General features: G+C 48.8%; 1 protein-coding gene across 1 annotated transcript; it reads left to right on the top strand.

The window, feature by feature from the left end:
* The first annotated feature begins 7,604 nt into the window (after nt 1-7,604).
* Nucleotides 7,605-25,539, top strand: LOC309384811 (major histocompatibility complex class I-related gene protein-like). Its single transcript, XM_081938606.1, has 8 exons — nt 7,605-7,773; nt 10,216-10,482; nt 11,112-11,387; nt 13,935-14,219; nt 16,942-17,031; nt 19,148-19,180; nt 20,440-20,472; nt 24,068-25,539. The coding sequence occupies exons 1-8, from the start codon at nt 7,707-7,709 to the stop codon at nt 24,079-24,081; spliced, it is 1,065 nt and encodes a 354-aa protein (XP_081794732.1). The 5' UTR covers nt 7,605-7,706; the 3' UTR covers nt 24,082-25,539.
* The last annotated feature ends 385 nt before the right edge of the window (nt 25,540-25,924 follow it).

Genomic DNA, 25,924 nt, shown 5'->3' with positions numbered 1-25,924 from the left:
ATAGAACAATCAACTGGTGGAACAGAAGTTGCCTTCAGAAGTTGTGGGAGCCTCTTCACTGGAGGCTTTCGAGAAGAGACTGGACTGCCACCTGTCAGAAATAGTACAGGGTCTCCTATTGGGCAGGGGGTTGGACTAGATGACCTTTACTTTACTTTACTTTATTTAGATTTATAAACCGCTCCCTCTCCCCGAGGGGACTCGGGGCCGTGTACAGTCAGACCTAAAAGGTCCCTTCCAGCTACGTTATTCTGATGGCATTACGCGATATCAGAAGTTCTCGTGGCTATCCTGGGCTAAAGAAGCGATCTTTGTGTGGCGGTCCCCTCCGCCAAAATGGTACTTGTGACCTGGTTCTGACTTGCCGGCAGCCCTCATCCCCGACTGTCACAAAACCATGCATTTACTTCCATTTCTTTGTAAGGAAAATTGCTTTATAACAAACAATTGGTTAACAACCATGCTTAATGCTCAGTGGGGAAAATGGTATGTAATGATCCACCTTAACAACTGCAATTATTTGTGGCTATAAATAGGCACGCTCCAGCGCAGTAACTCAAGGACTACCTTCAAAAGCAAAGACCAAGGGCTTACCATGCTCAAAGATGGCTTGGGGCTTCCAATCTCTCCTTTTCCTTTTCCTCTTCCTTGTTTGAATCTATATCTGCATCTGATTTGGAGAAAAAAACAGCTTGTCTTTTGCTGAGGATGAGAAATTTTGGGAATTCCTTCCGAGAGACGTTTTCAGTGTCCTTTATCCTGTTGTACATCTGCCACCATTTCTTGCTGCACTAAAATTCATAGGCAACCTTTAAAGAACGGTGACTATGTTTAAACTCCTTTTTTTTAAAAAAAAAAAATGCTGGCTTGTTTGTGTTTCCTTTTTTTCGACCCAATATTTTTAACATCCGCAGCAGTGATGGGTAACCTTTTTGTTGCCGTGTGCCGAAAGTGCAAGCGCGCCTGCACCAGATGTGGTATTTAGCAGGTTCTGACCAGTTCTGGAGAACCAGTAGCGGAAATTTTGAGTAGTTTGGAGAATCAGCAAATACCACCTCTGGCTGGCCCTGCCCCCATCTATTCTCTGCCTCCCAAGTCTCAGCTGATCAGGAGGGAATGGAGATTTCACAGTATCCTTCCCATGCCACACCCACCAAGCCATGCCCACCAAGCCACCCCCCAGAACCGGTAGTAGAAAATTTTTGAATCCCACCACTGGGCTGCGCCCATAATGCAATGTGTGTGCCCCACCCCCCCCTGTGCATGTGTGTTTGACCCCCCCATGCTCCCTCTGCCCTGTGCATACACATATGATCCCTCACACTCCCCCTGCCCCCTGTGTATGTGCACATAATGACACTCCCTTGCTCCGTTTTGGGTCTAATAGGCCTCCTTGCAGCCTCCTGGGAGCAGAAACAGACCAAGGGCGGAGACTGTGCTGTACACCCCCTACTCCCCCCGCCTCTCGAACATGCTCACACGACCCCAGTGCATGCAAGAATGGGCCCCCACCCCCATGCATGGGCACGCATCTCCCACATGTGCCCCACACCCTGCACATGCGCAGCAGAGACCCAAAAACCAATAGAGGCATGTGGGCGCATGCGCGGTAGAGCTGAGCTGAGTGATAGCTTGCATGCCCAGAAAAAGGGCTCTGTGTGATACCAGTGACATGCGTGCCATAGGTTTGCCATCATGGATCTAGGCAGATTCTCATTCATCCAGATGACGGGTGCCCCAAAAGTGCTTTTTTCGACAGGCAACTGGATTTTGTTTTGTTCTATTTGAAAACGTTCTTGGAGAATGGAAAGACTGCAAAGAATATAAACCCTCCTATTTCTCACCGGTCAGTTAGAACTGAAGAAGCTTCTTGGATGAGAAGCAAAATGCTTTTAAAAGGAAAGAAAATACAAGAAAGTCCAGTTTCCTTTTGGGAAAGCATCCTTGGGACTATATTCTTAATAGTTTTTTGGAGAGCACCAGTTGGATTTTATAATTGATTGCTTGTTTTAGTGGCATGGAGTTAAGGGAAAGAGGGCAGTCTTTTAAAAACAACAAAGTAAGCATGAAGCAGTGGTGGGTCTCAGGAAGTACAGCCTTGTACGGCCATACCGGTGGTAGCTGGGAGCAGTGGTCACTGTACTGGAATGGTGGCTCGTTTGGCCCACCTGCCCCTTTGCGTTCCTTACCGGGTTTTGACGCAAACGGACCAATTGCGCACTTGCTCATAGGGTGCAGCGCCTGTGCGACCTCTGCCAAGCAGCTGGGTGTCGCAGGGCAGTGGTGTGTGCACGCATGCATAGCGCATATGCCCGACTAGGACACCCGGCCCCATGAGCAGTGTACCAGTTGCAACAGGATGAACGGTTGCAGGAACCAGGTATGTCTGTCTAGTCTTGTTGGTGACGTAGAAAAAGCAGACGCAGACAGGAGTAAGGTTGTGCTGGGATGGCCACCCGATGGAAGGCACCCTGATGGGAAGGGCACCCACCCAGAGCATTGTTCGGGGCTCCCTTTTATTGTCAAACTTCTCAGAATAGTAAAAGCTCATTGGACAGAAAATCCACTTGGCAACTATTGATTGGTTTACAGATGCATGCTTTCCTCATGGACATCTCATGGACACTTCATGGACACTTCATGATATAAGTGACTCTCTACTTAGTTAATATTTTGCTGCATGGGATGTGATGTCTACATGTAAATTCCATTATACCTTCTTGTAAGCAAAAGGGATTAAGAGAAAGGAATGTGGACTTTGACTGATTAATCAATGTGGTTTGCCAACTACTGAATAATCAATTAACCCCACATAGTCTAAAGAAAAGAAGGATTAGGGGGACACATGATAGCAGCGCTCCAATATTTGAGGGGCTACCACAAAGAAAAGGGAGTCGAGCTATTCTCCAAAGCAGCAGAAGGCAAGGCAAGAAGCAACGGATGGAAACTAACCAAGGAGAGAAGCAACCTGGAATGAAGGAGAAACTTCCTAATGGAGAGCAATCAATCAGTGGAACAGCTTGGCTTCAGAAATGATGGGTGCTCCATTACTGGTGGTTTTTAAGAAGAGACTGGATATCCATTTGTCTGGAATTTTATAGGGTCTCCTGCTTGAGCAGGGGGTTGGACTAGGAGACCTCCAAGGTCCCTTCCAACTCTGATGTTCTATGCTCTCAAATGTTGGGAAATGACAAAAATAATGAAGCAGTGGGAACGAAGGTGTGTCACTTGTGGCAAACACCTGGAAAGCACTTTTCACCGTCTTACAATACAATACAATACATCTTGAGGAATTCTGAAAAAAGGCAAGAGTTATTCCATAAATACAGGTTTTGTAGGCATCGAATTATCACCAGCATTTATTTATTTTTGCAAAAAACAGTGATTGTGGGTTGAGCCTTACAAAGAGTAAAGCAGGCGTTTGGGACACACACCAGTTGTGGACAATGAAAGATCAACATAAGTAATGCGTACAGAGAAAAAATAAATCTAGATCTTTTTTTTTTAAATCCTCTACAGCTGTTGTCTTTGCAAAGTGTAGTCTATGCTGGTAGCATTTCCTGTTCAACTGTTATGGTGTTGTGTCAGGTTTTTTTTTTTTAAATGCCCCTTTTAGCATGTTTTCTCTTTTTTTTTTTAGTTTTCCTATGCGTATTGGAGAGGATCTGTTTTTGCAGTTTTGTGTTAGTATTTTTCCTACTAATTTCCTCACCATTATCAGCAAAAACCAGGTACAGGTAGTCCTCAACTTACGACCACAATTGAGCCCAACGTTTCTGTTGCTAAGTGAGACAGTTGTAAAGTGAATTTTGCTCCATTTTATGACCTTTCTTGCCACAGTTGTTAAGTGGATCACTGCCATCATTGAGTTAGTCACTCGGTTGTTAAGTGAATCTGGCTTCCCCAATGACTTTGTTGTCCGAACATCGCAAAAGGGGATCATATGACCCCGGGACATGTGACCGACAAAAATATGAATCAGTGGCCAAGTGTCTGAATTTTGATCACATGACCATGGGGATGCTGCAACAGTCGTAAGAGTGAAAAAACAATCATAAATCACTTTTTTCAGTGCCATTGTAACTCTGAACGGTGACTAAATGAATTATAAGCTGTATTTTGGGAGGGGCAGTTCTTACAACCTACAGTTTTGAGTTTGCATTTTTCCTCACTAATTTCCTCACCATCGTCAGCAAAAACCAGGTATTTCTTTCATTATCAAAGTGTAACCAACAAAGAGATTAGATCCAGTTACAAGAATGGCATTAGATCAGGGGTGTCAAACTCAAGGCCCATGGGCTGGATCCGGCCTGCGGCCAGCCTGCAAATATCAAAGGACCAGCCTGTGCTGCCTCTGCCAACCAAAACAGACCGTGGGGGCCCCGGCAGCATTCTTCCAGTCAAAAACGGGCCATGTGGAGGTCCCGGGAGGCCCCCGTGTGGCCAGTTTTCAGCCTCCCTGGCATCCAGCAACATTCTGCTGGTCAAAAACGGGCCATGTGGATACCCCGGGAGGCCCCCGTGTGGCCGGTTTTCAGCCTCCCTGGCCTCCAGCAACATTCTGCCGGTCAAAAACGGGCCATGTGGAGGCCCCGGGAGGCTCCCGTGTGGCCAGTTTTCAGCCTCCCTGGCATCCAGCAACATTCTGCCGGTCAAAAACGGGCCATGTGGATACCCCGGGAGGCTCCCGTGTGGCCAGTTTTCAGCCTCCCTGGCCTCCAGCAACATTCTGCCGGTCAAAAACGGGCCATGTGGAGGCCCCGGGAGGCTCCCGTGTGGCCGGTTTTCAGCCTCCCTGCCCTCCAACAGCATTCTGCCGGTCAAAAACGGGCCATGTGGAGGCCCCGGGAGGCCCGTGTGGCCAGTTTTCAGCCTCCCTGCCCTCCAACAGCATTCTGCCGGTCAAAAACGGGCCATGTGGAGGCCCCGGGAGGCCCCCGTGTGGCCAGTTTTCAGCCTCCCTGGCCTCCAGCAGCATTCTGCTGGTCAAAAACGGGCCATGTGGAGGCCCCGGGAGGCCCCCGTGTGGCCGGTTTTCAGCCTCCCTGCCCTCCAACAGCATTCTGCCGGTCAAAAACGGGCCATGTGGAGGCCCCGGGAGGCCCCCGTGTGGCCAGTTTTCAGCCTCCCTGGCCTCCAGCAGCATTCTGCCGGTCAAAAACGGGCCATGTGGAGGCCCCGGGAGGCTCCCGTGTGGCCAGTTTTCAGCCTCCCTGGCATCCAGCAACATTCTGCCGGTCAAAGACGGGCCATGTGGAGGCCCCGGGAGGCTCCCGTGTGGCCAGTTTTCAGCCTCCCTGGCATGCAGCAACATTCTGCCGGTCAAAAACGGGCCATGTGGAGGCCCCGGGAGGCCCCCGTGTGGCCGGTTTTCAGCCTCCCTGGCCTCCAGTAGCACTCCGTCCGCCATGACCACACCCACCCCAGCCATGACCACCATGATCATGCCTACCCCTCACCCAGCCAGTTCCCCTGGCCCTCCGAGGTCAAACATATGCAGCCCTCAATGAAATCGAGTTTGACACCCCTGCATCAGATGAATAACTATTATTGGGAAGGGCTCTGCTGTTTTTCCACCATCTTGCCGCCATCTTGTTTTTCACTTCTGCGCATGCGCAGAACAATTTTTATTGCACGGCGGATTGCTGACATCGGTAGCTCTTTGGAGTTTCAAAGTCTGCATCTCAAATAGGGGCCACATTTTGAAATTAACTTGCAAATACGCATGGACATGCATGCCAGCCATGCGAGGTTACCCAGTTAAAAAATCCAACCAGGATTATTTGTCTTTGTTGTACAGCTAATCCTCACCTTACAGCAATTCATTTACGGACCTTTCAATGTTACAACGGCACTGAAATGAGTGACTTATGACCATTTTCCAGAGTTACAACAGTTACACCATCCCCATGCTCACATGATTGAAACTCAAGACTCAGGGCAACTGGTTCATATTTATGACCGTTGCAATGTCCCGGGGTCACATGCTCTGCTTTTGCGACCTTCTGACAAGCAGAGTCAACGGGGAAGCCAGATTCGCTTAAGAATCGTGTTAGTTACAGTGATTCACTTAACAACTCTGGCAAGAAAGATCGTAAAATGGGGCAAAAGTCACTTAAGAAATGTTTCACATAGCGACATACATTTTGGGCTCAATTGTGGTCGTGACTCAGGGTCTTCCTGTATTAATAGAATAGATCATATGAATAGAACCTGAATAGATTTATGTAATAGAGTAATGGAATCTTGCAAGAGTAAACATATTTCTCCCCTGGGAGAAATGGCTGGTTGGGTTAATTATGGAAGTTGAAGTCGACGCATCTTAACAAGGTTGACACTCACTGTCTTAAAGCCTCTCTGGTGGAAGATCTCTACCAAGGAAGAACCCAACATTTCTTGTGGCGGTCTGTTCCGCTGGCTGACGGCTTGAATGGGCAGGATTTCTTCAGGTGTATAACCTGAATCTGACCATTTGTAATGCTACTCCATTGTTCTTGGTCCTGCCCTGTGCAGACAACGGAGAATAATCCCATTCCCTCTGCTGTAAATCTTCAGTCTTGAAGACTGCTACCCCATCGGCCTTTGGCCACCAAACATCCAAGTACCCCGAGGCTCTGTTTTGGGCCCAGCGCTCCTCAACATCTTCATCAATGATTTGGATGAGGGAATAAATGGGGAACTCATCAAATTTGCAGATGACACCAAGCTGGCAGGAATAGCCAACACTCCAGAAGATAGGCTTAAGATACAGAAGGATCTTGACAAACTTGAACAAAATGAAATTCAATGGTGAAAAGAGTAAGGTTCTACATTTAGGCAACAAAAACGGAATGCACAGGTACAGTATAGGTGGTACCTTCCTCAATAGTAGTAACTGTGAAAGGGATCTTGGAGTCCTAGTGGACAACCATTTAAATAGGAGCCAGCAGTGTGCAGCAGCTGCCAAAAAAAGCCAACACAGTCCTAGGCTGCATCAACAGAGGGATAGAATCAAGATCACGTGAAGGGTTAATACCACTTTATAATGCCTTGGTAAGGCCACACTTGGAATACTGCATTCAGTTCTGGTCGCCACGATGTAAAAAAGATGTGGAGACTCTAGAAAGTGTGCAGAGAAGAGCAACAAAGATGATTAGGGGACTGGAGACTAAAACATATGAAGAACGGTTGCAGGAACTGGGTATGTTTAGCTTAAGAGAAAGAAGGACTAGGGGTGACATGATAGCAGTCTTCCAATATCTCAGGGGTTGCCACAAAGAAGATGGAGTCAAACTATTCTCCAAGGCACCTGAGGGTAGAACAAGAAGCAATGTGTGGAAACTAATCAAGGAGAGAAGCAACCTAGAACTAAGGAGAAATTTCCTGACAGTTAGAACAATTAATCAGTGGAACAGAAGTTGCCTCCAGAAGTTGCCTCCAGAAGTTGTGAATGCCCCAACACTGGACCTCTGAGTTAGAAAATGGAGGGGGGGGGGGGGGTGTCTCTAAGATCCCTGCCCTGCTCCTAGCCTCGGACTTTCGCTCCCCCTCCCACCCCCGGGCGAAGACTCCTCCAAGACATGCCCAGCACCTGCCCCCTTCCGCGGGGCAGGAAGCGTCTCGCCAGCCGCCTGCGACAGTTCCCTGTAGCTGCTCGCTTTTCCCTCTCGGCTGACAGTAGGGCTCCCCCGGGGGCGCTGTACAGCGAGTCTGGCTTTGGGCTCCGCATGATCTGCCGGTCCTTCTTCGCGTTGCTGGAGGCGGCCGTCCTGCTGCTGGGTGCGGGCACCGCGGGTGAGTGGCGGGCGGGGAGAGGAGACCCCCAGTACGCGAGAACTCCCCCCTCCCCACCTTTCTAAGGGGGTCCGTTGACAGAGCAGTCGCGGATCCGGACCGCGGAGCCAGTCTGCTTTCCCGACACTGGGAACCCCACCGGAGCAGCCGGACACGACGGGCATGGACTGGAGATCAACCTGCAGGGAGAAGCCGGAGGAGGCTGCCCAAAGCGGGAAGGGACAGGTCACAGGGGATCTCGGCAAGGCCGCGGGACGGAGCGGGGAGAGGCGCTTCTTTGTGCTGGGCGGGGAGATCATGAGACTACACACAAGGAGGATTTCTCCCCTCTCGCTGATGTGCAGCTTTCGGTATTTCGGAATTTCCCAGCGCTGCGGGCGGGGCTCTCTTCCCTCTCACGTGATTGGCTGGCTCCCTTATGCCCTCTGTTAGCACATAGATAGAAGATCGGATCCTTGCGCTGGAACCGGAGGATTTTTCACAGATTCACGGAGTTGGAAGGGAGACCTTGTAGGTCATCTAGTCCAACCTCCTATCCAAGCAGGAGACCCTACGCCAGGGGTGTCCAAAGTCTTAAAGTTCCCAAGTTTGGACACCCCTGCCCTACGCCATTTCTGACAGATGGTAGAATAGAATAGAGGAGGAGAGGAGAGTTAGAAGGGACCTTTTAGATCATCTAGTCCAACCCCCTTTCCAAGGAGGAGACCCTACACCATTCCTGACAGGTGGCAGAATGGAATAGAATGGAGTAGAGTAGAACAGAATAGAGGAGAGGGGAGAAGAGTTAGAAGGGACCTTGTAGGTCATCTAGTCCAACCCCCCACCCAAGCAGGAGACCCTGCCTACACCATTCCTGACACATGGTAGAATTGATTAGATTAGATTACATTAGATTAGAATAGAATAGAATAGAATAGAATAGAATAATAGAATGGAATGGAATGGAATGGAATGGAATGGAATAGAATAGAATAGAATAACAGAGTTGGAAGGGACCTTGGAGGTCTTCTAGTCCAAGGCAGGAAACCCTACACCATTTCAGAGAAATGGTTATCCAACATCAAGATGGTAGTCCTATCTCTTCTTGAAAGCTTCAAGCGATGAAGCTCCCACAACTTCCAAAGGCAGATTCTGTTCCATTGGTTGATTGTTCTGTGAGAAAATTTCTCCTTGTTTCCAGGTTGAATCTCTCCTTGCTCAGTTTCCATCCATTATTCCTTGCCTGGCCTTCAGATGCCTTGGGAAATAGCTTGACCCCTTTCTCCTCTCTCTGGTAGCCCCTCAAATATTGGAAGACTGCTCTCCTGTCTCCCCTGGTCCTTCTCTTCAATAGACTAGCCAGGCCTAGTTCCTGCAACCGTTCTTCATATGTTTTAGCCTCCAGTCTCCTAATCATCCTAGTTGCTCTTCTCTGCACTGTTTCTAGAGTCTTAATATCTTTTTCATAGTGTGGTGACCAAAACTGGATGCAGTATTCTAGGCGTGGTCTTACTAAGGCTTTATAGAGTGGTATTAGTGGTATCAACAAAACCACCAAAAGTAAGATCCCAGGTGGTTTCCCCCCCCCCCCCAGCAGGACAGTCTTTCTAGAGTCTCAACATCTTTTTTTAAAGCAGGTGACCTTATGCCATCCTCAGTCAAATGATTGTCTAGTCTATTTTTAATCACTCAATCAGCATAGAGCTGGAAGGGACCTTGGAGGTCTTCTAGTCCAACCCACTGCTCAAGCAGAAGTCCCTTAACTCTAGTGATGAAGCACCCACAACTCCGGGAGGCAAGCTATTCCATCGATTACCATATTTTTTAGAGTATAAGACGCACCTTTCCCTCCCCCTAAAAGAGTTATATACCGAATACAGCCATTTTTGGCCTCCCGAAGCACCCGCCCCTGCATCCCATTTTTGTGGGAAAACGGGCCATTTTTCGCAAAAATGGAGGCATTTTTGCCTTCCCCCAGCTCCCAACAGCACTCTGCAGGCTTCAGCAGGGCTGGGGGAAGGCAAAACCAGCTCTGTTTTTCACAAAAATGGGGGCATTTTCTTGCCTTTTCCCAACTCTGCTGAAGCCTGCAGAGTGCTCCTGGGGAACAGGGTGGACAAAACCCTTCTTTTCTTACTTACCTCTTCAAAATCTTGGTGCGTCTTATACACCAGTGCGTCTTATAGTCTGAAAAATACGGTAATTGTTCTCGCTGCCGGGAAATTTCTCTTTAACAAGCTTCCATCCCTTGCTTCTGGGTGCTTTGGAGAATCAGTCAGTGGCAGCCTCTCAAGTCCTGGAAGACTGCTATCATGTCCTTCTTCACTCCTCATAGGTTAGTCATGCCTAGTTCCCTCAACCTTTTATCATTGCTTTGCAGTTTGACAGTCGCCCTTTGGGGTTTTCAGTTCCGTTCAATGGCAAACGATACTCACCAAATGCCTGCTTCTTTTCTCCCGGTAGCCGCCACTTCCCACGTCCTGCGCTATTTCTTCACCGGCGTCTCAGAACTGGGCCACGGCCTGCCCCGCTTTGTCATTGTGGGCTACTTGGATGATCAGCAGTTTGTCCACTACGACAGCGATTCCCGGAGGGACTTGCCACGGGGGCCCTGGATTCAGAAGGTGGAGGAAGACGATGCCCAGTATTGGGACTGGCAAACTCAGCTTTCCCACAGCTGGGAGCTTTACTTCCAACTGAGCCTCTGGAACCGCTTCAACCACACTCCGGGTAAGTCAGCTGGAACTCAGGAGGCAGAGAATAGATGGGGGCAGGGCCAGTCAGAGTTGGTATTTACTAGTTCTCCAAACTACTCAAAACTTCCGGTATTGGTTCTCCAGAACCGGCCAGAACTTGCTGAATACCACCTCTGGACGGAAGGTTGAGTCAATCTTCAGCCGGTGGAACTTGAATTGCTGTACTTCGGGCAATCGGCAATCGGCAGAAGTACCCTGCAGTACTGCATTCTAACCACTGCGCCACAACAGCTCTTTAGTTTCACAGATGCTTGGCAACTGACTCATGTTTAAAACGGTCGCCGTGTCCTGGGGTGTGTGTCACATGATCCCCTTTTGTGACCTTCTGACAAGCAGTCAATGGGGAAGTCAGATTCACTTAACAACCGTGTGACTAATTTAGCAACTGCAGTGATTGCAGAAATGTAATTTCCCCTCCTTTTCTAACGTTCTTTTAAGGTGTAAATGCGCATTTTTTGTGTGTGTGCATTTTTGTGCGTGCGCATTTTTGTGCGCCAAACCCACCCTTGACCTGTAGATGATCTCTGTAGTATATTCCAAGCCTTTCATTATATCTCTGATACTGAGCGACCTACGCAAACTTCACCTAGGTGTGTCTTGCAGGGTTTCACACCTGGCAATGGATGCACGGTTGTGAGTTACGACAAGATGGACGTAAAGAAGGCAGATCTCAGTTTGGCTACGATGGGGCAGATTTTCTCAGCCTAGACAAACAGACCCTCACCTGGACAGCCGCTGACTGGCGGGCCCAGGTCACCAAGCGGAGGTGGGAGGCCGATCAGGTCTGGACTCAAGGCCGGAAGAATTTCCTGGAAGGAGACTGCGTGGAGTGGCTACAGAAATACCTGAATTATGGCAAGGAGTCCCTTCTCAGAAAAGGTGATGGGGTGTGGTGGTAACATCTTATATAAGAGATCACGCGACGTGTTAATACCACTCTATTACCTTACCTCTACCAAGGTAAGGCCACACTTGGAATATGGCATTCAGTTCTGGTCGCCACGATGTAGAAAAGATGTGGAGACTCTAGAAAGAGTGCAGAGAAGAGCAAGAAAGATGATTAGGGGACTGGAGACTAAAACATATGAAGAACGGTTGCAGGAACTGGGTATGTCTAGTTTAATAGAAAGAAGGACTAGGGGAGACATGATAGCAGTGTTCCAATATCTCAGGGGTTGCCACAAAGAAGAGGGAGTCAAGCTATTCTCCAAAGCACCTGAGGGTAGAACAAGAAGCAATGGGTGGAAACTAATCAAGAAGAAAAGCTACTTAGAACCGTGATGGCGAACCTACGGCATGCATGCCACAGCTGGCATGCATAACCCTCTCTGCAGGCATGCCAGCCGTCGCCCCAGTCCAGCTCCATCACGCATGTGCATGTGCCTCCTGCTGGTCAGCTGTTTTTTTGGTCTGCCGCGCATGCGTGGGGGACTGGACACATGCAGGGGATGCAAGCACTGTATTTGGGGGGTTCTGGCATTTGTGTGTGCTCCCTCCATGCCCCATTTTTGGCCTGGGAGGCCTCCTGCATCAGCTGGGAAGCCAAAACAGGGTGCGGGGGCATTGCACCTTCCCCACCGTGTCCCGTTTTGGGCCTGGGAGGCCTCTTGCACCAGCCGGAAGCAGACAGGGCGCGAAGGCACCGCATAGGCCCCCTGTTTTGGCCTTCAGGTTGGTGCAGGAGGCCTCCGAGGCACAAAACAAGGTGCGAGAGGGGACATTTTGTGCCCCAGTGCCCCATTTTGGCTTCCAGGCTGGTGCAGGAGGCTTCCCAGGCCCAAAACGGTGTGCGGGGGGCAACCTCGAGCAATAGGGGATGTCTGACAGCCATTTGTAGAACCGCCGCCAAGTGGTCGGCCAATCCGAGGGTATGCTCAACGTGCCTGTCTCCAGGCGTGCTGGAACCAATCAGTGCAGCCCGAGCGAGTTCAACTCGGCCCAGGTCGTAAGCCCGAGGACTTAACAGTAGGTATAAGGTTTCCTGCCTAAGCAGGCGTTGGAGTAGAACTCCAAGGTCTCTTCCAACTCTGTTATTCTATTCTATTCTATTCTATTCTATCAGTAGCTTTTGCTAGATAGTTGTGTGGATGACAATTCAAGGTTTCTATCAGTTCACTGAAAAGCAATTCTTCTCAATCACATTTCACGGATTCCTGAACTAGTCCAGAATTTGTGCAGACGATCGATGGGGTGGATTTATTGCCCAATCCTTTGCATAAAGTTCTCTTCTGTAAATTCCTTTTCCTCAGACATAATCGTATTTGCCACAATATGACGGGCAGGGGCGACACTGACCTCCCACACAGGAAGGGTGTGAAGACTTAGAAAATGGGATCAAATGCAGAGATCTACAAGGGGATTACAGGCACCCGGTAGCCCTCGTGTTACTAACGTCATCGAGCCTACCCACTCCATTTGTAACCTGAGGATTCGTGGGAGTGAATCTCGTACCTTGAATGGGATCACTCCCTCCTTTTGCACACGCATTCACTCATCAAGTGTGTGCTTCATTAAGTGCACATGAGGTATTTCAGGGTAGGGAAGGTTACGGGGGACTAGTGATGGAACAGGCCTCGCCGACCTACTGAAATACTTCACCCCCTCCACAATTGCTTTCCCCCCCACCCAACCTGCCACGCCAGGGCACTTATCATACGAAGATCTAGCAAGCTGTCTCCTCTCCAGCCTCTCAGACGCACACACTCCAGTGCAGTTCTGTTTTGGTGTGTGCAGGCCTCACCCGGCACTTTGCTGGCCGAAACAAAGCTCCATTTAGGCCTGTGCAGGCCTCGCCCAGCACGGCACAGGCAGGCTGGAGTGGCGGCCCCGCCCTTCCGAACTTCCATTTTTGCTGGCAAAGTGCTGGGTGAGACCTGCACAGGCCAAAACGAAGGGTCGGAGGGGTGGCCTTGCCCTCCGAAGCTGGGTTTCGGCCGGCAAAGTGCGGGCAAATGCTGCAGAATCTTTGCAGTTCTTCGTAAGGGCAAACAACTGCCGTGGTGCTTCAAGATTCGTAGGCGTGGGACTTTTTCATAAACACCAGGGGGTGCTGAACACGTAACTTCGAACGTTCGCTAAGAGAATGCTTGTAACCCGTGGATTACCTGTATTCATTTTTGGGATAACTTGTGGGAGAAAGTAAGGCTTAAGCACCTCGATGGTGCCGTTTAAACTCTGGAGCTTTACATCCTGGCTTCCTGCCCAGGGCATATTACAACGGAGGACCAGGAATGGTCCAATCCAGCTTCTGATCTTCAGGCAATAACAGGCAAAGGTATTGGACTGCATGGCTCATCATCCTTCACTGTTGACCTTGCTGCTTGGGCTAGATGGGATCGGGAGTTCTGTTGCATCTCCGGACTCTGCCTCCTGAGTCTCAAGGGATCGTCATTCAGCTGATAATTCAGAAGGTTTCGATTTTTACAGAACCTCCAGTGGTGACAGTCACCCGCAAAGGGAGCTACGACGGACTGGAGATCCTCGTCTGCCGCCTGCACGGCTTCTACCCCAAAGAGGTTGACGTCACTTGGAGGAAAGGTGGGGAAATCTTGGAGCAGGAGACCTTCCGGGGTGGGATCACTCCCAATGCAGACAGGACCTACTACACCTGGCTCAGCATTGAGATCGACCCCAAGGAGAGGGAGCACTACAAATGTCACGTGGAGCATGATGGTCTTCTGAATCCACAGGATTTCTCCTGGGAGAAGCCTGGTGAGTGGATGCAGTGGTGGGATTCGCATTTGTTTACTACCGGTTCTGTGGGCGTGGCTTGGTGGGTGTGGCAGGGGAAGGATACTGTAAAATCTCCATTCCCTCCCCACTCCAGGGGAAGGTTACTGCAAAATCTCCATTCCCTCCCCACTCCAGGGGAAGGAAACTGTAAAATCGCCATTCCCTCCGCACTCCAGGTGAAGGAAACTGTAAAATCTCTATTCCCTCCCCCTCTCCAGGTGAAGGAAACTGTAAAATCTCTATTCCCTCCCCACTCCAGGGGATGGAAACTGTAAAATCTCCATTCCCTCCGCACTCCAGGTGAAGGAAACTGTAAAATCTCTATTCCCTCCCCACTCCAGGGGATGGAAACTGTAAAATCTCTATTCCCTCCCCACTCCAGGGGATGGAAACTGTAAAATCTCTATTCCCTCCCCCCCTCCAGGGGATGGAAACTGAAAAATCTCCATTCCCTCCGCACTCCAGGGGATGGAAACTGCAAAATCTCCATTCCCTCCGCACTCCAGGTGAAGGAAACTGTAAAATCTCTATTCCCTCCCCCCCTCCAGGGGATGGAAACTGAAAAATCTCCATTCCCTCCGCACTCCAGGGGAAGGAAACTGTAAAATCTCCATTCCCTCCGCACTCCAGGGGATGGAAACTGTAAAATATCCATTCCCTCCGCACTCCAGGGGAAGGAAACTGTAAAATCTCCATTCCCTCCCCACTCCAGGGGAAAGAAACTGTAAAATCTCTATTCCCTCCCCCCTCCAGGGGAAGGAAACTATAAAATCTCCATTCCCTCCCCACTCCAGGGGAAAGAAACTGTAAAATCTCTATTCCCTCTCCCCTCCAAGGGAAGGAAACTGTAAAATCTCTATTCCCTCCCCACTCCAGGGGATGGAAACTGTAAAATCTCCATTCCCTCCCCACTCCAGGGGATGGAAACTGTAAAATCTCCATTCCCTCCGCACTCCATGGGAAGGAAACTGTGAAATCTCCATTCCCACTCCACCCCAGGAGAAGGAAACTGTAAAATCTCCATTCCCACCCCCCTCCAGGGGAAGGAAACTGTAAAATCTCCATTCCTTCCCCACTCCAGGGGAAGGATTCTGTAAAATCTCTATTCCCTCCCCCCTCCAGGGGAAGGAAACTGTAAAATCTCAATTCCTTCCCCACTCCAGGGGAAGGATACTGTAAAATCTTTACTCCCTCTCCACTCCAGGGGAAAGAAACTGTAAAATCTCCATTCCCTCACCACTCCAGGGGAAAGAAACTGTAAAATCTCCATTCCCTCGCCACTCCAGGGGAAGGTTACTGCAAAATCCCAATTTCCTCCCGATCAGCTGGGACTCGGGAGACAGAGAATAGATGGCAGCAGTTCTCCGAACTACTCAAAAGTTGCGCTACCTGTCCTCCAGAATTGGTCAGAACCTGCTGAATACCACCTCTCTCGCGTGGATGCCGGGGAGTGCATGTTAAGAATTATTTATAGGGTGCTGTTCTTGGTCCTTCCCGTACACCTAATATCTACAATGCAATACAATGGCAGAGTTGGAAGGGACCTTGGCGGTCTTCTAGTCCAACACCCTGCCTAGGTTCAGTCTAGAAACTAGAACAACTAAGATGATGAAAGGCCTGGAGACTAAACCATATGAAGAACAGCTGCAGATTTTGGGTTTGGCTAGAGTGCAGAGAAGAGCAACAAAGAGGATTAGGGGACTGGAGACTAAAACATATGAAGAATGGTTGCAGGAACTGGGTATGTTTAGCTTAAGAGAAAGAAGGACTAGGGGAGACATGATAGCATTGTTCCAATATCTCAGGGGTTGCCACAAAGAAGAGGGAGTCAAACTATTCTCCAAGGCACCTGAGGGTAGAACAAGAAGCAATGGGTGGAAACTAATCAAGGAGAGAAGCAACTTAGAACTGAGGAGAAACTTCCTGACAGTGAGAACAATTAATCAGTGGAACAGAAGTTGCCTTCAGAAGTTGTGAATGCCCCAACACTGGAAGCCTTTAAGAAGATGTTGGATAGCCATTTGTCTGAAACAGTATAGGGTTTCCTGCCTAGGCAGGGGGTTGGACTAGAAGACCTCCAAGGTCCCTTCCAACTACTATTGTATTGTATTATTGTATTGTATAGTCTAAAGAAAAGAAGAATTAGGGGTGACGTGATAGCTGTATTCCAGTATTTGAGGGGCTCCCACAAAGAAGAGGGAGTCAAATTATTCTCCAAAGCACCAGAGGACAGGACAAGAAACAATGGTTGGAAACTAATCAAAGAGAGAAGCAACCTGGAATTAAGGAAAAATTTCCTAACAGTTAGAACAATTAACCAGTGGAACAGGTTGCCACCAGAAATTGTAGGTGCTCCAACACTGGAGGTTTTTAAGAAGAGACTAGACAGCCATTTATCTGAAATAGTATAGGTTCTCCTGTTTGAGCAGGGGGCTGGACTAGAAGACCTCCAAGGTCCCTTCCAGCTCTGCTCTATTCTATTCTATTAACAGCAACCTATTTCATCCCATTTCCTTCCTCCTGTCTGGTTGTTGTGGAGCACATGGCTCAATGCCAGGTGTTTCTAGCCAAGAATGACTATTTCCTAGGTAAATTCTCAGAGTTCTCCTCAGGAAGCAAGTTTCCTATAATATTCTCGGCTGTCCTCACCACTCTCTGTATGGACTTTCTATCTGAGGGCAACTTTTTGTTCTTTTCTTAGTTTCCTCTGCAACGGGGATCCTCGTGGGCAGTATCCTAGGTGCTCTGGCTGCTGCTGTCTTGCTGGTAATTGGGATCCTGTTCTACACCAGTAAGTACACTGAGATTTCTTCCCGTTGGTAGAAGCTTCTTGGTGACAGTTTCAGCCTTTCTCCTACTCTCTGAGAAAAACACTTATCTTATAATGGGCAGTGCCCGGAAATCATGACATCCAGCCCAACACTTTCTAGACATGGATTAATGAGCAGAGTAATCCCCACCAATCACGAGAATGGCATCTGCCCATGGATTAGTCCTGGAAGTCCTAAGTGGAAAGGGTCAAGCAAGCGGTAACACAGTTTTATCTCTTTCCGAGTTTCCTACACTAGTGGTCTCCAATTTTTCTGGCTTTGTGGACCAGCCCGGGAGATGTGGCAGAGAAGAAATGGTTCCATGCAAGCGGCAGGTGCATAAATTTGCCTGCTGTTTGCATGGCCCGATTCTGAACAGGCCGTGACCCGCTACCTGGCCACAGCCTAGGGATTGTGTACCCCTGTCCCACATTGCTCAGTGGTGACAGCTCTTCTGCTACCAGTTTGGTTTTGCATCTGGAATAGGGCAGTGGTGGGTTCCGGATCCCGTTGCAACCGGTACGCTGCAACGGGGCTGGGCGTCTACCATGTGCACGAGCGCACCCACCGCCTGTGATGCTCCAGCTGCTCGGCAGAGTGTTGCGCAGGCGCCGTACGCTCGATTGGGCCAACTACAGATAAGGATGGCAGGTGGGCCCTGCAGAGCACTATACTGGAACGGTACCTGGTGTTCCCAGCAGGCACCGTTACGCCTGTTCTGGGGCGTACCCGCCATAACCCACCCCTGGAACAGGGGTGTCAAACTGGCGGCCCAAGGGCCAGATGCGTAATGCATAAGCCATGCCCACCCCAGCTCCGCAAAGGGGAAAAAAATTGTGAAACGTCATGTGACGGCAATGTAATGCCACGAGATTGACAACCGCGATGTACAAAACAGGGCAGTTGTCAAAGCTTCTTCTGGATCCAAAAGGCATCCAGGTACTTCCAGGACCATCTCTCCCACCCAGACATGGTCCACCCAGTGCAAAATTGAAGAGATGCTCCAGTTGGTGACAGCCGCCAACCCACAAGCAAGGTTCACCTTCCTAGTGATTGTCTCATATCCGATGAGCCTTCTGGCCTCTCCAAGTGAAGGCATGCTCTCAACCTCTTGGCCTTCTAAGCTTCTGGTTCTGCTAAGAGTTGGACTGATGGTTCTTAGCCTTCCGAGTGCTTAACTAAGTAATTAGTTACTGGTTTACTGTCTATGGATTTTTACTGATTGTCAGATACAATGACTTATAATTGCATTGGCATCCTTCAGTCTCAAAAGACTGTGCTCTGGAAGAGGTAAAGCTGGAGTGTCCTCTCCAGAGCACGTCACTTGGGTAGATTAATGTGGAGGATAGACTGTTATCCAAGGAGCAGATCCTCCCTCTCCACATCACTGAAATAGTCCAATGGAACGGCACAGCCAATACGGTTGGTTCCAGCTGCGTCGCAGGAGTTACCTGAATGTGCTTGTACACCAGTGGTTCTCAACCTGTGGGTCGGGACCCCTTTGGGGGTCGAACAATCCTTACATAGGGATCGCCTAAGACCATCGGAAAACACATATTTTCGATGGTCTTAGGAACCGAGACACCAATTTTATGGTTGGCGGTCACCACAACATGAGGAACTGTATTAAAGGGTCGCGGCATTGGGAAGGTTGAGAACCACTGTTGTACACAGCCACGAACTGCTTCCAAGACTCCGGCTCCGGATTTTGCCTCGAGGTTGACTCCTGAAGCCTTTTCCAGGGGGTCGCGCATGCATACTGGGGAGGGGGGTGCAGGGGGGTCACACATGCAGGCAGGGGGATGCCCCCCACGCCCTGTTATTGGTCTCAGGGGGCTTCAAGGAGGCCTGCTAGGCCCAAAACGGGACACGGGGTGGTCTCGCACATGCTCAGGGGAGCGCCAGGGGCATGCATGCATGCGCAGGGGGGCAGGGCGCATTGCATTATGGGTGGAAGCGGGCGCGCACACAATTTTGGCACGCGAGGACAAAAAGGCTAGCCCTCACTGCTCTGAGGCTTAGATAAAATGATAACTTACACAGCCCTTTGTAAAGGCTTAAATATATTTGGGTGTAACTTTTTGTTTGTGTTTTCAGAAATATGGCAGAAGGGGTACCAGGTTGCATCAAGTGAGTGAACACAGCCTCTCTGACATGGAATGCCTATTCGTGGTACTCAAGGATTGGGAAATGAACGTGGAAATGCCCAGGAAGCCCTTCCCCATTGGGAGGGATCCATATTGGCCAAGATGGCAGGCAAAGCATCGCAATGCATACTGCTGTACCTGTGTAGAATTGGACACATATTCACAAATTGGGAGTGGGGGGAAAGGTTACATTGCAACACTGTTTGTTTGTTTTTTTGCAAAAATGGGATGTGGGGCAGGGCTTTAGGAGGCTAAAAATGGCTGTATTCGGTGTACAAGACACATCAATATTTCCACGGTCTTTTAGGCGAGGGGAGAAAGGTGCTTCTTATACTCCGAAAAATATGATAGTTAAAGTTATCTGGAGATGTTTGGCCTCCAGAAAAGACGACCAAGGAGAAATGGGTTAGCAGTGTTCAAATCTCTGAAGGGAGGGTGGCACCTAGGAGAAGGAATGTGTTTATTCTCTGTTGCTCCAGCATGCAGAAACAGTAGATTAAAACTACCGGGAAGGAAGATCTGGATTAAAATCATAGGAAATTCCTGATTATAAAAACCGTCAGTCAGTGGAACCGGCTGCCGCAAGTTATTGTGAGTCCTTTGCCAGAGGCCTTCTAAGAAAAGTTGGGTGATCATTTTTAGTGGATTCTATGCTGGGCAGGAAGCTTGGCCAGATGACCTGATTGGTTCTTTCTACCTTCTGCAGAATGGGAGCGTGCTATATAACCAAAGGGAAAAATGACTAACTCTGTGGGAAGGAATCATAAGCTTCCTGGCCAATGAAGGAGCTCTTGTCCCATTGAAGACTGCCCCATTTGTAGACCAATGAGAACTTCCAGTGGGTGGACTCAGTGAAGAATTGTCTTCTTCAAGTTAAGCTCCCCCAATGTATCAATGCCAGTGATGTAGCCACAGAGGTTCTATACTTGAATCTGGGGGGGAGAAACAGCTAATTTTTACCGTATTTAAGATGTGGGGTTTCAAGTTGTGTCTGGAGTAAGAAAAATACTATAGAATGATCTTCCTCAAGTTGGTGTCCTCCAAAAGAAAATTTGTAGGAGGAATACCGATAGTTAAAAGTATCTGGAGAAGTTTGGTCTCCAGAAAAGATGACCTAGGACAAACGGGACAAGATTAGAATAGCTAATGTGTTCTCCTGTGCAAATAGGAGAAGATGGGTCAGAAAGAGTGGAGACTACTTCCTTTGGACCATATTAACATTCTTCCTTCTTTGATTTTCAGGCAACAGCCAAGAATTTTCCTCTACTGGCAATGGTATGTAAGAATCAGAATAGAGTTGGAAGGGACTTTGGAGGTCTTCTAGTCCAACCCGCTGCTCAAGCGGGAAGCCCTATACCCGTGATGGCGAACCTATGGTACACGTGCCACAGATGGCACGCGGAGCCATTTGTCAGGGCACCGAGGTGCTGCCCTGTCAGCTGGCCAGCGCATTCACCCTTTTTAAAAGCCATTTTTTGCCCTCCCCAGGCTCCAGAGGCTTTTTAGGAGCCTGGGGAGGACAAAAAGAGCCCCCCCCGCCCCCTCCGGAGGCTTCATGAGCTTCCCTGAAGCCTTCGGAGCGCTTAAAACGACCCTCCGAGCAAACCAGAAGTGACTTCCGGTTTGCTCAGAGGGTCGTTTTGACTGCTTCGGAGGCTTCAGGGAAGCCTCCTGAAGGTTCCTGAAGCCTCCGGAGGGCTTCCAGGAAGGAGCAGGGGAAGCTGTTTTCGCCCTCCCCATGCTCCTATAAAGCCTCTGGAGCCTGGGGAGGGCGAAAAAAGCATGCAAAAATGGGGGGGTTGCGCCTGTAATGCGCGCATGCGCACTGGGGGGGTTGCGCATTGCATTATGGGTGCGGCACGCCTGCACACGACCCCCCTGCGCTCCCCCCACTTATGGCACGCGAGCGAAAAAAGGTTCGCCACCACTGCCCTATACCATTTCAGGCAAACGGTTGTCCAATCTCTTCTTTAAAATGGGCAGTCTTGTCTTGGAGCATTCACAACTTCTGACAGCAAGCTGTTCTACTGGTTAATTGTCCTCACTGTTAGGAAGAAATTGCCCTTTTTCTTCTTGTTGTGCCATATCTGTCATCGGATGTTGGTGATCATGTTAGCCTTCCTATCCTCTTATCAACAGCCGGGTGAAAAACTGCTGCCGGATGCCCATTTTTATTGAAAATGTAATGTAATGGAAGGAGGGGAAGAGATGCTGCTGAGGAAACAATCAGGCAAGGAGAAATGCAGGAGCCCCCAGTCACCTAATAGCCAGAGGAAAAAAATAAGGAGAAATGCATCCTGATGGATCAAACTGTTAAAAGCAGGGTCAGGAAATGTGTAGGTTCAGAGTTGCAATGATCTGCAAGCCTTAAAATATACCGTAGCAGAATTACTTCATCCAGTCGTGTTTCCTGTGGGAAGACCGATATCTATCCTGTAGGTCTGAAAACCACCATTTTAACCATCCGATCAACTGAGGGAAGAAAGGGTATTGGGGTTCAGATATTGGAAAGACTCAACACAGAAAATCGAGTGTCAAAGAATTGTGTAGCAGCCGTCCAAAGGAAGTCGGAGACACTGTCCCCAACTTGTAGTTTTATACAAATAAATATATTTTACACTCAGATTTACAGCAGATAAGATAAGTCAGCTACACAGGAATATCGTGAGGTAAATCAAGCAGCATACAGAACACACAGAAGAAAAAAGGCGGGAAAAAGGGAAACTCCCCTTTTATACTCACAGCAACCAATTGTAGCATATAGATTGTCTAATGCATGAGGCAGCATTCTCCAATCGATCGACAGCAACTGTGTGTTCTGACCCATTGTATACTTTACAGCTACTATTAAATTTGTAGCCTCTAAATTTAATATCCTAACAAACTTACATTCTCTTGCTACCTCATGTGTGGCCAGAATCTGAAAATGACATTTAATACAGCACAATTTCTGACTAAAATGGTCCGATTGAGATCGGCATATGTGGACTGGATTGGGGTAGATTGTAGGGGTGATACAGAAATATAATTTCATGTCATTTTATTCCAGTGACGTGCGGTGAGGTTTATGGCTGGTGAGGCTGGTGATGTCATCAGGAAGGCGGGGAATGGGACCACGTGTGCTGGAGGCTGAGGCTGCCTCAGCCTCCAGCACACATGATCCCATTCCCGCCTTCCTGAGCGCGCTCCGCCGGCTCGCGCTCCGCGGTCCCCAACAGCAGCTGCTTTTCAGTGCTTTTCTGTGCGTCTGGCGTTTAGGACATCCGGCTATCTACCTAAACGCCAGACGCACAGAAAAGCACTGAAAAGCACTTCGCCTCCAAGCCACTTCGTCTTGATGACGTCGCCGCAGCTGCTGGGCGTGGCCGGCCGGAGGTAGCCAGAGTGGTGCCGAGGGGTCCGGCCAGACGAAAGAGTGAGTGAGCAAGCGATGGAGGATCAGGCAGCCTGATCCTCGGTTGCTTGTCCGCCGGACTGCCTCGGCGCCACTCTGGCTACCTCCGTCCGTCCACGCCCGGTAGCTGCGGCGACATGATCAAGACGAAGTCCAGCGGAGGCAGAAATGTTGTCGGTGCTCCCGGACTTCGTCTTGATGACGAAGCCACGAAAGCAACTGGGGAACGACGAGAACCTTCCTGCCTCTGCTGGACTTTGCGTGCTCCTCGCGACTGCAATATATGTCCAGAAGTGACTTTTGTGGCTAATGGGGTTTGGGTTTCCAGCCCAAGAGCCCCTGCCACTTCTGAACATCTATTGCAGTCGTGAGCAGCGCACAAAGTACAGCGGAGGCAGAAAGGTTATTGGCGCTTCCGAGAACCCTCCTGCCTCCACCGGTTGCCCAGTTGGCACCGCCCCGCACGCGCACCACCTCCTCCTCCCTCCTCTTCACTCCCCAAAGGCTCTTCTCCTTACCGGAGCTTAACGGGAGCCATGTAAAAGGGATGGGAGGAAATATATATTATTATTATATATTATTATTTCATGATGAGAGGTGAGGCTCTGCCTCCCCTGCCTCCCCTGATCGCACATCCCTGTTTTATTCTATTTTACCTATTGATGTATTACATTATTGTATTTTACCCTATATAGTAACTGTTGTATTTTACCCTACTATCATTTTAAATTGTGTGTTTAGAATTTTATTGGTAATATGTGTTTGAACTTGTACATTGAAATGGCCTATAGGCCGATAGATAGATAAATAGATAGATGATAGATAGATAGATAGATAGATAGATAGATAGATTGATAGATAGATAGATAGATAGATGATAGATAGATAGATAGATAGATAGATAGATAGATAGATAGATAGATGATAGATAGATAGATAGATGATAGATAGATATAAAACTGGGGCAAGAGAGGATAAATAGAGAGAAGAGGGTGGAGGGAGGGATGGAGAGAAAGAGGGGGGAAGATACACAGAGAGAGATACACAGACACTTTCTCTCTTGCCCCAGTTGGTAAGACCTGTGGGTCAAAACTACATGTAGGGAGATTGAGGTTAGGTCTCAAGATCCTCCTAACTATATGAGCCTTCAGCCAGTGGGGCAAATCAATGTTTCTCAACCTTAGCAACTTTTAAGATGTGTGGACTTCAACTCCCAGGAATCCCCATAGCTGGCTGAGGAATCCTGGGAGTTGAAGTCCACACATCTTAGAATTGCTAAGGTTGAGAAGTACTATTAGACAATTATATTCAGAGCTGCTTTAGTGGAACCTGTACAGAACAAGGGGGCTGGGGGGGAGTGTTTCTACATGATCTTTAAAGGGACTTTCAACTCTATTCTAGATCCCTTTTCATTCCTCTTCCTTGCAGTTTGCCTATTTCTAGCTTATATTTTTTCTGGATCATTTATAATTTCAGATATAGTGGAATGACTTGTGAATGGTTACCTGGATCGGAAGTTATATCTATATCTCTCAGCTGTGCGGAGGCCACAATTGCAACCCAGGAAGATTCTGGACTGGCTGGCTAGATGTGGATCGGTGCATCTTCATTTTCTTCCTTCTACTTCTGTGATTCTGGCGATCCCTTGGGAATAATTCACAGATACTGGATTAAATTTTCGTCCCTTAAAGATGGCGTAAGAAGTGTGATAAAGGGTACAGCCTGCAGGATTATCTTTGCTTTTTGAGAATACCTAACCAGTTTTCAAGCAACATGTGATCTTCTGTAATCTTATTCTGACCCAGATCCCTGTGCCCACCTCCAGGAATAACTCGGCTGTTATTAGAAATACGCCTTTAACATGTTTAGCACTGTTTTTCAGGTCAATTCCTCCTCCATTTTAATGAGTGCTGCATTGGAAAACAAGAATATCAAATTCAGGGGGGAAAAGTATGAAAATTGTATGGAAACTTGTTCTGTCCCATGATTCCAATGAATATGCAGACCCAGGCTTGGCTGTCTGCCATGACTAATTACATAGATAAAGCCACCCCTTAGCTGGGAGCCTAGAAAGTTCTCTTCACAAACACAAGATAAAACTTACAGAAGGCTTTCGCAACGGCTCGAATATGGACTGTTGTTTCCTGGAAAGATTCCCCTCCCATCGCTCCACTTATAAACTCTTTGGTAGGGGCCACACCCAGCTGTCCTTACTTCCTTCTATGATGTCTTCTCCACAGCTGTTCCTTTCTCCTATCAATTCTACACATACGCACATCAGGGACAACCTCCCTCTGTTCCTCCTCACTGCTCCCTGACTCAGATGCCACCTGGTGGCCAACAGGCTTCTCTAGTTCCTGCTCTGACTCCAAACACCCTCCAGAGTCTTCCTCATCCTCCAGAGCAGTCCCATAATGGTCTGAGCTGTCAGAGTCCACAACAGCTCAGCCAGCCGATGCTGGGCCACAACAGAAACTGTGTATGAGGGTTGAGACTGCGGCATGGGTTCTTTCCTTCCACTTCTGATCCTTGAACAAATAATGTAAAATAAATGTGTGTGTATATGGGTGTGTGAGAGAAAGGGGGGGGAGGCTGTGGTGGGTTGCTAACCGGTTTACTAATGGTTTGCTCATGTTTGCGCCTGTGCTCGTGTTCGCGTGCAATGCTTCTGCGTATGCACAGTAGATTCTGCACATGGGCAGAAGCGTCCAGGCAGATGGGTGTAGCCTCCCGCCCGCCACTACCAGTTCAGCCGGACCGGACCGAACCGGGAACAACCCACCTCTGGGGGGAGGGAGAGAAGGGGGGGCAGAGAGAATTGGTCTATTCTTATACCTCAGTATTTAAGAAAAAGATGGAAGAATTTTATGTCTCTGTCTTAGGTTCTTCTCTTACTTCAAGATACGGTTTAGATAGAAGTGATCTATTTATTTCTTAATAAATCCAGTTTTTACTGCAAAAACAAGAGGTGTCCGTTTGCATTTATTGGTCGTTGGACTCGGCTCATGCAAGTGAATTCTGCTGGCATGATGATCCAGCCGAAAAGAGAAACAATTAAAGGGATCTGCACTGGATAGGCGACCCATTCGCCAATAAATAAAACATAAAACAGATTCACCGAATTTGTCTGGCCAACGTTTTCTAGGATTGTTGGACCTAAAGACCAAGAAACAGACAATCCCTGCTGTTCAGGACAAAATCTGCCTGAGCGCTTTCCTCCTCCTGTGTCCTGCTTGAGCAGGGGGTTGGACTAGAGGACCTCCAAGGTCCCTTCCAGCTCTATTGTGATTTGATTGTGTGGGAAAGGTGAGGAGGGGGAGGAAGCAGCCTGGG

The sequence above is a fragment of the Natrix helvetica genome (assembly GCF_964273705.1).
Source record: "Natrix helvetica genome assembly, chromosome: 1".
NCBI classification, from domain to species: Eukaryota; Metazoa; Chordata; class Lepidosauria; order Squamata; family Natricidae; genus Natrix; species Natrix helvetica.
This window is presented reverse-complemented; position numbering and strand designations above follow the sequence as displayed.